Below are 12519 nucleotides of genomic sequence, written 5' to 3'. Positions count from 1 at the left end.
AAATAAATTAAAAATAAAATTGCCATGGAAGTAGGAGCCAGGCCTACTGGCCATTTTATTTTTAAGGAAATAATTAAAATATGAAGCTTAATTTTTATAGATATTTTTTTAATTTCACGGGTTTGGAATTGGAACCACCCGGTTTCGGTTCCAGATTTTCTAGAACCGGAACTGGAATTTGTTGGGTTTCGGTCCGTTCCAATAGTGCACGGTTCGAACCGAACCGTGGTCATGGCTAATTTTGGGGTGGCACACATTGGCTAAGACCCTTTTTTTCCCTTTTACTTGTAATTATTATTTGAGAATTTATTAGATAAATTTTGCTGGTGTCATAAATTAAATTTATAATTTTTTGATCAAATTCCATTTGAAAATAGTGACAAATTATAACAGTTGTGTGGATCACGGTTTAAAACGACTTTGTTTAATGTTAAAAAGTTATTTGTTATAATAGAAGTGTGGTAAGAAGTTTGTCTCTCTAAAAAAAAAAAGTCTCTAACTTCTCTCTAGAGCTCTACACTTCTCTTTGCTCCTTTTCGAATTTTCACTGCTGAAATATGAATCTGTTAATTGTTTCGGATTGGATTATCACAAAAGACGTGCGCAATGCATTTATATTTTTGGAATTTTGATGGTGGTGAAAGTGTTGATTACGGTGGCCCACTAGCAACTGTAGACATGGTCAATGTTTCACGGTTTTATCACTGGTTCGAAAAAAGCTTCATGCGACCAAGAGGTCTTCTCCGGCGAGGGATTTTCTGTAGATTTTCCGGTGAGGTTTTCTACGGAGATTTTATTATTTTTTTCCCCTATGTTTTTCATTGTGATTTTTTGGGTCCGGGGGTGCTCTCGATGGTCTTTTTTCTTCATCCGAACAAGAAGATGGTTCCGGCAAAGTGGTTAGGTATTGATTTCCGATGGGTCTGTTATTGTCGACTCTACTTCCTTCGTTGTGGTCTGAGTATGCTTGGTGGTCTGAAAGGTTTACACCAACCCCGTTTATTGATTGAAGGTTGTTCCAAATACACTGACGTGTTTTCTTGTTTCCTTCTTTGGACTTCCATGTTTCATGGCGACTGATGTTCTTGTAGATTGGGTGGTGCGTCTTGAGGTTCAAAAAATTCTGTGGGTCTTAATGCCGAATATCCTTGTGAAGTTGGGCGAGCTGTTGTAGTCGTTTGGGTGAGGCAGTGACTCTGTTTGTTTTTCTTCCCTTTGGGTTACATGGCAAGAGCTCTCCCTTGTCAGCCATAAGGTGTTTATGATCACGACTCTGGTGACCCCTTTGTGGGTGGATGCCCTGGACGGTGTGATGACTTTGGTAACTTGAAAAATCTGGTGTGGAAGGGTACGGTCGGTTGGTGATGCCTGATGTCTGGTTCACCCCGATGGATTTAATGGGTTCGTTATGGCGTCATGGAGTTTGGTGGCTGGAGTGGGATTTTTCCAGTCATTTTGAATTTGAGATGTGCGTGATCTATGGGGTCCTTGCAGACTGTGGGGCATCTCTCTTTTTGTTATCCACCTTTGAAGATTTATTGCTTAGGGAACTTAGCGAGGTATGGTTGATTGTGGTTCATGTTGTTATCGTCTCTTTGGCAAGCAACGAACACTTACCGGCGACATGGGCTCTGTTAAGACTTAGTCTAGTCTCTGTTTTATTTTGTATTTGCCTAGTCTTGTGGTTCATGTGTAACTGCTCCTTCTTTCATGGCTCTGTATCTTATTTAAATGCTTTGGTTTACGATGAATAAATTACACAAGTTCATATTCTCACATGGTATCATAGCCAACTCTAACGAAAATTTGTTTTCCCTCCCCTCCTCCCTTTTCGTCAATCATGGCTGTTGCTAACCCCCCCAGTCATCATTCACATCCATGCTCCGGCTCACTTACCACTCAAGCTTACCTCTGTAAATTTCCCTATTTGGAAGAAATAAGTAGAGTCCACGCTCATAGGACTTGACCTTCTCGGTTATGTCACGGGTTTTACTACAACTCTGGTTAAGTATTCCGATGACGCTCACACTGTGTTGAATCCTGCCTACACTATTTGGTTCAGACAGGATCAAATTATCCTAAGTGCCATCCTGGGTAGTCTCTCAGATATTTTGCAGCCGGTCATTTCATCTGCTGCTTATGCATGCGATGCATGGACTTGTTTGTCCACCAGCTGTGCCGCTGCGTCTCGGGGTCGTGTAGTTTCGTTGAAAGCGAAGCTAGCCAAAAATCTCAAATCCAACCGGTCTGTTGAATCGTATATGAAGGATAGGCGAGCAATTGCCGACGATTTGGCTCTTTCCCAAAGTCCAGTCACGAAAGAAGACCTCGTGGTCCATATATTCACGCAACTTGGCGATGAATACAATTCAATTGTGGCGGCTCTTCGCGTTCGAACGGGTTCTATCTCGTTTCGTGAGCTGCATGACATTCTCACCAACTACGAGAGACTATTGAAAGATAACGAAGCGGCCTCGCATATTCATATGCATACTGCTAATGTCACACAACGACATTTTAATAGCCCTGCTGACTCTCAATCTCAAAGTCCCAATCGGCGTGGCAGAGGTGGTTCTGCATTCTCAAATGGGCGCCAGAACCAGTCGAGGAATTCTGAAAGCCGACCTAGTCGGTATTGTAATTACTGTGACTATCCCGGGCATGACACCAAATTCTGCCGGAAACTAGCCAAATTCTTGAAGGAAAATAATGTGGTTGTGCTCGAGCCGCAAAGTACCGGGCATCAGTCACCTACAGTTCACGCTACTTCTACTACTACTACGCCCACGCAACCGTGACTCATGGACTCTAGGGCCTCGCATCACACTGTGAATGATGCCATGTCCCTTCACACGCTGGCTGACTACACAGAGCCTAATGAGATAATGTTGGGCGATGGTAAGTCTCTTCGTATTTCACACACTGGGTCAGTCTCTTTACCTTCAAATAGTCGGTCTCTTCTCTTGTCTGATGTGTTGTGCGTTCCAAGTCTGCAACAAAATTTTGTTTCAATTTCTAAACTCTGTAAGACTAACTTTGTCTCCGTTGAATTCTTTGACACATTTTGTTTTTAACACTACAAAAAAACACGGAAACAGCAAGAACACATTTGTTATTTATACTGCCATAAAAAGCTTAAGCTATTTGTAAGAACACATTTGTTATTTATACTTTACTCAACAAACATCAAGAGCGGAAAAAATAATCAAATATCTCTAATAATCAAATATTTGAGACATTTTATGACTACAACTTTACAATATTTGTATTATAATTTACTGAAAATTTTAAATGTTAATCATTTTTGTAAGGCAATAGAAAATTGTTAATCATTTATAATGTAATTGTGGGCAAACAAATTATAGTAAAATTGAAAATTAAAAGATTAGTGAACTTTTTTATTATTATTATTATTATTATTATTATTATTATTATTATTATTAAATTAGCATTCTACAAAATTTATATTTTAATTTTTCTCATATTATACTCATTGCAAGTTCGAATCTTTGTCATTACTATTAAATATAAATTAAAAAAAAAATCAAATTAAATGTCATTCGAGGTATGGTCTAGATTATACATTATTTCATAAATTGTATTAAAGATATTTATTCATTAAAATTGCAATACATTGTGTGTTCATATCTCGAGAACAAACAGAAGGAGGATAAATCATTAGCAAATTTTAGTATTAAATGAGATGAGACGCATACCTCCAGAACATACACTTCCAATTCCTCCAGCCTTCAAATCTTCAATCACTACTTTTGCATCCTTACAAGCCCTATGTATAGCCACATCAACATGAGAGTTTTAATTTGATTGGTCCCAGAATCAGATAATCTAAACTAGTACATAGAATCCTAAATCTGTTAATTACTTCTTCCCAATCCGATAACACTTTTTTTATTGGAAAGTTTTTCTTCCATTACTAGTCTTCACTCTCACTGAGTTGTCAACTTGTAATGCAGTTCAACAAAAATATAAAGGAATGTAAAAAATGTGAATACACTTAAACATCTTGTTCACTCTGCCAAGTTCAAGTATGTGAGGAAAGTGTACGGACAGAACACTCCAATTAAAACTAGTAGCATTATTATACAGAAGAAACTTCATATGATTCAATAGCCTCTACCGAAAATAAACTTCAATTGGCACACAGATCGAAAATCGACGGAAAGAATAAAACACGGGGGAAGAACCAAGAAGTCAACAATGGAGGAGTTGTTTGTGAATGCGAGATTAAAACACAGGGGAAGCCATAAACAAATATATACCAATAGGCGGCAGGTGAAGCGGCGGCCGGCAGAGCAAGCAGTGTCGATCGCGGAGCAAGCGGTGGCGGTCACGGAGCAGGCAACGGTGGTCGGAGGAGAGAAAGCGTTGATGGAGGTGGGCGTTAGGGGAGAGAAGCGGCGGTCGACGGAGAGGAATCGTGTACTTAGGGTTAGAGTGTTTACAAAAACTAACAGGTTAGGCAGCTACGAATTTTAAAAGATCCATCTTTCGTACTCAAGTAATCTCGCTTGTAAATCTTGCTACGGATTTGAAAATTCGTCGTTATTTTAGCGACTGATTCTCAAATCCGTTGCTAAAATATAAACACAAATAATTCCAAAGTTTTAAATGTAGCAACAGATCATCCGTCGCTATAGTGTAAACACCAATAAATCCCATGTAAAAAGCTTCACGATGGACCTTAAATCCGTCGCTAAATTGTGAACACAAAAACATCTCATGTTAAAAATTTTGTGACGGATTTGAGGATCCGTCGCTACAATGTAAACACAAATAAATGTCTCTTGAAAATGTAGCAACGGATTTATATTTCCGTTGCTGATCCATAGCAATTTAAATTATAGAATCAACCCGTGAAAAATCCGTCGCAAATCTGTCTTTAATTTTTGCGCAAAAATTTACTGCTAATATTTGCTACGTATTTAACGACGAAAATATTCTGTCACAATATCCGTCGCTAAACCACCGCTAAATATTTATTTAACTAAAAAATTAAAATCAGTCACTAAGTTGTTGCTATTCCGTGGCTATATTAGCAACGGAATGAGTCCATCGCTAAATCCGTCGTTATTTCCGCGTTTTTTTTAGTGTAAGGATCGGCAATCAGGAACTCCTCTTGTGCAGGGTCCGATCGTGAGTGATGTCTACAGCCTTCCTGTCCAACGGTCTCAAGTCAATATCACCACCAAGTCGTCGTTGTCAAATTGGCATCATCAATTCGGTCATCCCAGTACTAAAATTCTAGCTTGTCATCTTAGAAATAATAATTTAAATTTTAAGCCTGAAGAGCTTAAAACGTTTGCATGTAACTCTTGCCGTATTAATAAAAGTCACAAACTTCCGTTCTCTTTTAGTTCCATGTCTAATACTCAACCGTTGTAGTTAATTTACACGGATGTGTAGAGTTCTGCAACGGTTTTTGTGGATGGTTTAAATACTACATAAATTTTGTCAATCACTACACTAAATATGTTTGGATGTTTCCCCTAAAACTCAATTCAGATGTTCACACTATCTTTCTTTAGTTTAAACGTATGATCGAGAACTTTTTTGACTATAAAATTGTTTCGATCTTTTCTGATAATGGGGGTGAATACGTTAAGTTAATTCCTATCTTTAATACTCTGGGAATTTCTCACTTCACTTCGCCTCCTCATACTCCGGAGCACAATGACCCGGCTGAACAACGACACAGGCACATAGTCGAAAGCGGTATGACGCTACTGCATTACGCGTCCATGCCCTACTCGTATTGGTCCTATGCCTTTCAAACTGCCGTTTATCTAATAAATCGCATGCCTACTGCAATTCTTAATCATTCTTCAACATATTAAAAGCTGTTTAATAAACACCCGAATTACTAGAAAATCCGGCCATTCGGGTGTTTGTGTTATTCTTTGCTAAAACCTTATTTTCTAGCTAAATTGAGTCCTTAGTCTCTACCATGTGTCTTCTTGGGTTATTTTTTAAGTCATTCTGCGTATTGGTGTTTAGAAATATCCAGTGGTTGAGTTTATGTTTCACGTCATGTTGAGTTTGTGCCAAATGAGATCCCGTTTCACACCCTGAGTCGTTGCTCTGTGTCCACCGCCGCACCATCAACCCCGCCCATGTATTTGAGTTTGGGTGTGCCTTTGCCTTTTCCTACTCCTCGCACTGCATGTATTAATATGCTACAGCCACTGTCGCACCATCTACCACTTAGTGCTGCCACTCCTCTACCCACACTGGCTTCGGCGTCGGACCCAACCATAGCTACACCGCTGATCACAAATCAACCAGCGCCGACTTTGGAGGTTACGGTCACTACCTTGGGGTCGCCGACGGCTGCTTCGCCTGTCGGTGCGTCGCTGGTTCCAAGAACGCTTCCTCCGCCTGCTTCGGAGTTTCTGGCATCCGCAGTTCCCACTGGAAGTCCCTCGCCGATTGGTTCACCTATTCAGGTGTATGTTTCAGCCTCTTCGTTGGCGGATACTCTTCCAGAACAAGGGGGTCGGGGCAGTTGGTTCAAATGGTAGAGGTAGCAGGTGATTTGGAGTCAGCGTTGGCGGCAGTTTCGGTGGAGTTTGATGCGGCATCAACGCAATCAGTGGACCAAGGTGCTGCAGTTGTTCCCTTGCGGAGGTCTAACCGGTCGCGCCGTCCGAATCCCAGGTATTTTGGTGATAAGTTCGTTAATCTGACGACTTCTCATCCCGTTGCTTCGTCAATTGAACCACGCACTGTGGACATTGCTTTGAAAAGTGATTTGTGGCGGGCTGCTATGACAGATGAATTTAATGCATTGGTGAAGAACTCCACCTGGGAGTTAGTGCCCCGGGCTAATCGCAATGTGGTTGGCTGCAAGTGGGTGTTTAGGGTGAAGTCGGTCACTGTTCGTATCATTCTTAGTATTGCGTTGTCACAAGGCTAGGCATTGCGTCAATTGGATGTCAACAATGCCTTTTTGAATGGCACGTTATACGAAAAAGCCTATATGGCGACGCCGATGGGTTTTGTAGACGAGTAGAAGCCAAATCATGTTTGTCGATTGAGAAAGGCAATTTATGGATTAAAGCAAGCCCTGCGGACTTGGTATCTTGAGTTGTCTGATTTTCTTGTTTTTGTTGGTTTTAAGAAGTCTGTAGCAGACACTTCCTTGTTTATTTATTGCACCTGTAATGTCACTTTGTACTTCTTGGTCTATGCCGATGACATAATTTTTACATGCAATAATGAAGCATTCACCGCGTCATTTGTCCTTAGCGGTTCTCTCTGAAGGATTTGGGGCCCTTACATAATTTCTTAGGTGTTGAAGTGGTTTCTACTGCGACTGGTATGTTTTTGTCACAAAGCTAGTATGTGGTTGACATTCTGGAGTAGTTTAACATGATGGGTGCGAAGCCGGTCTCCACTCTGATGTGTCCTTCGGTTGATTTGGGTGCAGATAACACGCCTTTTGACTCCACGTCTTATCGTCATGCTATTGGTCATTTGCAATACCTGGCGATTACTAGGACTGATGTTTCTTTTGCGGTAAATCGCTTAGCGCAATTTATGGCGTCGTCGACTGAGGGTCACTGGCAAGCTATGAAGCGGGTGCTGCGCTACTTGAAAGATACAGTACACTTTGGCCTATATTTTCCGCTTGGTTGTCCACTCTCTCTTGTGTCTTATTCGGACTCTGATTGGGGTGGCGATCGTGACGGGGAGCGGTCTACCACGACCTATTGTGTGTTTTTTTGGCTCTAATCTCATCTCCTAGAAATCTGCGAAACAACAATCAGTGTCTCGGTCCTCCACGGAGGCCGAGTTTCGAGCACTTGCCAATTCCGTTGCTAAAGTTATGTGGGTTTAGAGTTTGTTGCGTGAGCTTGACTATTTCTTTTTGCGTGAACATGTTACTTCTAGCTCCCTGTGAGTTAGTTATGTCTGATCGGTTGACCAGGTGGCTGTGTTTCGGTCCAAGCTTGGGCTCACTGACGGCGCCTCAATCTTGCGGGGTCGTGTTAAGACTTAGTCTAGTGTCTGTTTTATTTGTTTGTATTTGCCTAGTCTTGTGGTTCAGGTGTAACTGGTCCTTCTTTCACGGCTTTGTATCTTATTTAAATGCTTTGGTTTACGATGAATAAATTAGAGAAGTTCATATTCTCATAGACTCTGCCTGAGTTTTTAATTTGCGATCTGAAATGGCTCACCGGTGTTCTTATGTTTTCCGGCATTCAATGGTCCAAGTAATCGAATGGAGGCCGGCTGTCTTGTTGATGAAGACCCCGAATTCTGGAATGGTGTGAATGCATTAGATGTTGGGTGGTGCTTGCAGCCTTTGGGTCTCTCAAAAGGTTGGTGGCATGATTAGTGTGTCTAGGTACTCTCAGTGGAATTTAATGCATGGATTTAAAATATTCGTTCAGAGTGAAGATGGTCTTGCATATTGATAAGTGCTAAAAATGCTACATTTTGTGTGGTATTAGCAATCCCATTCGCAAAAGTGTTTAAATTTTGAACCTCCTTTTCAGTTGTAAGACCACGCAAACACAAATTCTTTGTTAAACGAAGAACTTCACAGTTATTTCACAAGTAAGATGAATTAATACTGGCTTGTACTATATATTGTCTTGTGCCTTTCGGAATAACTAGTAGTATTTATCAAAAATCACCACCCAGGACAACTGTTTTTCCACCAAATGACATTTCTGAACTTCTTAAATTTGTGAAACGCATTATAACTCTCACTGTCCTATCCAATGCTTCAAAACAATTTTTGTGCATCATAGGAGCTTCATCCCATATGATCAACTTTGCTTTTACGATCAATTCAGCAAGTGGACTACCTTGCTTAATGTTGCAAGTGACTTCATTCACAGCAATGGGTATAGCAAACCTTAAGTGAGCAGTCCTACAACCATGTAGTAGTAGTGAAGCTATACCGCTTGATGCTACATTTAGAACAATTTCACCCTTTGACCTTAAAGCATCTGACATTTTCCTCCATAAAAATGTTTTGCCTGTTCCACCATATCCATAAATAGGGGTGGAAAATTCGGTTCGGGTTACCCAAACCGAACTAGTAATAAAAAACTGAACGGTTTGGCAAAAACCGAATCGAACCGAACACCATTTGATTAATTTAATAATAATAATAATAATAATAATTATTATAATAATAATAATAATAATAATAATAATAATAATAATAATAATAATAATAATAATAATAAAAGAAGTAAATCCAAGTCCTTGATGTTTGCTCCGCCGTTCAGTTCCTATTCTCACGGGTATGTCCCTTAAATTTTTTATTTGATTTCTTTATAGCTTGTTTTCTACTTTGCACTTTTGTTGTTTGTCGCAATTGTTCTTTACCTCACAATTATGGCCTTGTTTGGTAAATGGTTGTTAGCTGATAGCGGTTAGCTGATTGGGTTAATTAGAAGGTATAACTAGTTGATAACATTGGTTGATTGTAGAAAGGCGTTTGGTAAATTAGCTGTTAGTTTATAGCTGTTTGGTATAATTTTTTGTCACAGAAAGCTAATTGAAAAAGTTACTTTGAGCAGCTTTTTGAATTTTAGCATTTTAGAGTTACAAAAATCTAATTAACCAAACACTTATATTGATTTTTTAACCAAATCAAACAATTAATAGTGGTCAAATAAGCCACAATTGGCTTATAGGCTAACTATTTTACCAAATAGGGCCTATATCTAACTTGAGCAATGACGGATTGTGTCAAAAAATTAACTATATAGTACTTTACACTTGTTCTTCTAATATTAACTATAAAGATAGATGATTATTCATCTTGTCAATAAATTATTTCAAGTGAACAAACTGAAGAGTCGGTTGTGCAAAAGAGTCAACTGATGCTTGGTAATTAGTACTTAGTATTGTGTTTGAACTTTTGATTGCTATTTTGTTATATAATGTTTAGACTTTGGATTTGGATTATGTGATTATGTGAATATGTATTGTTTGGTAATATGTTCGAAAAATTAGGAAATGTTGAAATTTGGGGATCTAAAAATGAACCGAATTAAATCTGAACCGTTTCAAATCGAATCGAAACCAAACCGAACTCTAATGTTAAACCGAATGGTTTAATTTTTTTAAAATGAAAAAATCAAAACTGAAAAAAAAAACCGAACTGAAACCTGAAACGCCCTCCCCTATCCATAAACAAAGAACAAACCACCTTTATTAGATTGAACATCTAGGTGGCTAAGTTGTTCATCAGTTAGTTTAGACACCAAAATTTTCATGTTCTTGTTTTAGAGCTTCTCGGTCATATGCCAATTCCTCGTACAACAACCGATTACCTAAAAAGTATTCATTACTTCCATCTGACATTGACATGGGTGGATAATTAGCTAATGACTTGTTCCAAGTATTCAACAACTTCTCAACTTCAATCAAAACATACTTTTTCTTCTGCTGTTCATTGAGGATTAAATCTATACAATTTTTTTTTAAAAATACTCCCTCCGTCCCATTTTATGTTTCTGGTTCGGTTAACGAGGCTTAACTGAAGTTATTTTTAATCCAATTTTTCATAATAATAATGTTAGTATTAGTATACAAAATTTATATACTTAGAAACTACACTAAAAGTACTATTAAACACAAAAAAAAAAAAAGTTAAATTTAAAAATAAATAAAAAATACTAAAGAAAATAAACAAAGAAGAAAGAGTTGTTTGACCCATGTATAGTATGTAGGACAGATAAAATGGGACAGATGGAGTAATTGATTTAGAGATAAGAAGTCCGAAATTTTAAACAATGTTAGTTAAGAATTGTATACCGGGAATATTTAGATTTCTTCGAGCATTGAATTCAACATCGTCTGATAGGTAGTGCCAAACAATTTCCCAAACCTTTTCTGGCTTGGCCATTGAATTGAAGGTCAATAACGTGACAAACAATTTCCGCGAAGAATGCGTTGAGGACCACAACGCTGCTTTAGTTATTGCATCAACATATTCTTTATCATCCTCAATTAAACCATGTGCATAACATGCATCTCTAAATGAATTGTATTGCACAGCATAAACCCTTTTTTATGTCATCAAAGCATTTCGGTCCACGAACAATGTTAAGAAGACATCTGAGATAAAAGATTTCTCCACTATTATGCAGAACATAAAAAATACGACCAATTGCCCACTTCCTTTGCCTCGGATGCCATTTTCTTTTATCTTTCTTCCAAACAAATTCAGTTGGCATTTCTGCATATGTCAATTGTCGCGCCTCAGTGTATTTGATGTTAGCATCAAACCATGCAGTGAACATACTTTACCTAACCGTTGGATGGTTAACAACATCATCGACCACATCATGATCATCAAATATTATAAATTGCTCATTTGGTAGATGAAAACTCAAACGCACAACCGAAGGATCCCTAAATTGTATATCAAATGCACTTATCCTCCAAATTGCCTCACATGGTGAAATATACCTACAATCATAAAACATTTTGATCTCATCTATCACCTTTCCAGTAACTTCTTCTACAGCATTGTTGTAGAATTCAACTGTCACCCTATCATTTCCCTTGTTGACGTACTTGAATAAGTACTTAATTGATCGAGATTGATTACATCATTCAACATTGATATGAGCCCTATACTTCATCAACAAATGTTTGTTGTGTAGGACAACATATCTACTATCAAGCTCAATTCCATTCTTCTTTATGGTACGACCGTTATCACTCCTACAATAGATCGGATAACCATCTTCATCCAAAGTGGACTTCTCAACACATTTCTTTGGGTAGAATTTTGAGCATCTACCATTCACCATGCAAGGTGAACTCTTTCGAACTGCACCACATGGTCCGTGCATCATAAATTCTTCTACAGCTTTGTAATACTCTGGATCACACAAGTCACTTGATATCTCAGCATATATCAACCTATTTATATCTCTCGGAGTATTAGAAGAATGTCTCTTTGCCCAAAAAAAAATAATAATATGTGCGCATGCGATAACTCTTTTTTTTTTTTTTAGAATTCAATTTTATAAATAACTATAAGAAAAATAAAGAAAAAGTTATTGTTACTATAAATAAAAGTTGTAGATATTACTATAAATAAAACTTGTATATAATGTAAAATATTAAAATTATAAAATTTACCTGTTGAAACAAATCCAAACATGTTGTCTTTCCGAATCTCCTTTATAAGTGCATTTAACTTTATCTTAAAAACACGACATGTTATATCAACCCGATCTTTAGCCTTCAATCTCCTTGATTGTAAAAACCTTTCAATTTCTGGCCACTTGGGGTTACATGTGAATGTAATGAAAAGATTTGGATAGTCAATCCATCTGCAGATTGCTATCGCATCTTGGTAATTCTGAACCATATATCTTGCCCCACCCGTAAAAACTTGATGGCAAAATGATTCGCCTTCCTTGAGCCGATGGATATATTTCTCACGTGTTAAAGCATCTGTCAAACACTTATACGATTCACATCTAAGAGATTTTTGGTGAGTCCTGATGTAGATTAATC

General features: G+C 38.2%; 1 protein-coding gene across 1 annotated transcript; it reads right to left on the bottom strand.

Annotated features, from left to right (window-relative positions):
* Positions 1 to 8649: 8649 nt before the first annotated feature.
* Positions 8650 to 8985, bottom strand: LOC109173952. The gene has a single exon (XM_019323274.1). The coding sequence runs from the start codon at positions 8983 to 8985 to the stop codon at positions 8650 to 8652; it is 336 nt and encodes a 111-aa protein (XP_019178819.1).
* Between the last annotated feature and the right edge of the window lie 3534 nt (positions 8986 to 12519).

The sequence above is a fragment of the Ipomoea nil genome, unplaced genomic scaffold (assembly GCF_001879475.1).
Source record: "Ipomoea nil cultivar Tokyo-kokei standard unplaced genomic scaffold, Asagao_1.1 scaffold0510, whole genome shotgun sequence".
NCBI lineage: Eukaryota > Viridiplantae > Streptophyta > Magnoliopsida > Solanales > Convolvulaceae > Ipomoea > Ipomoea nil.
The sequence above is the reverse complement of the archived record's forward strand: the minus strand, read 5'-3'. Positions and strand labels throughout refer to the sequence as shown.

Coding starts and splice junctions, on each gene's coding strand:
- LOC109173952 (XM_019323274.1), bottom strand. CDS start 8,985: ATGTCAGATGCTTTAAGGTCAAAGGGTGAAATTGTTCTAAATGTAGCA.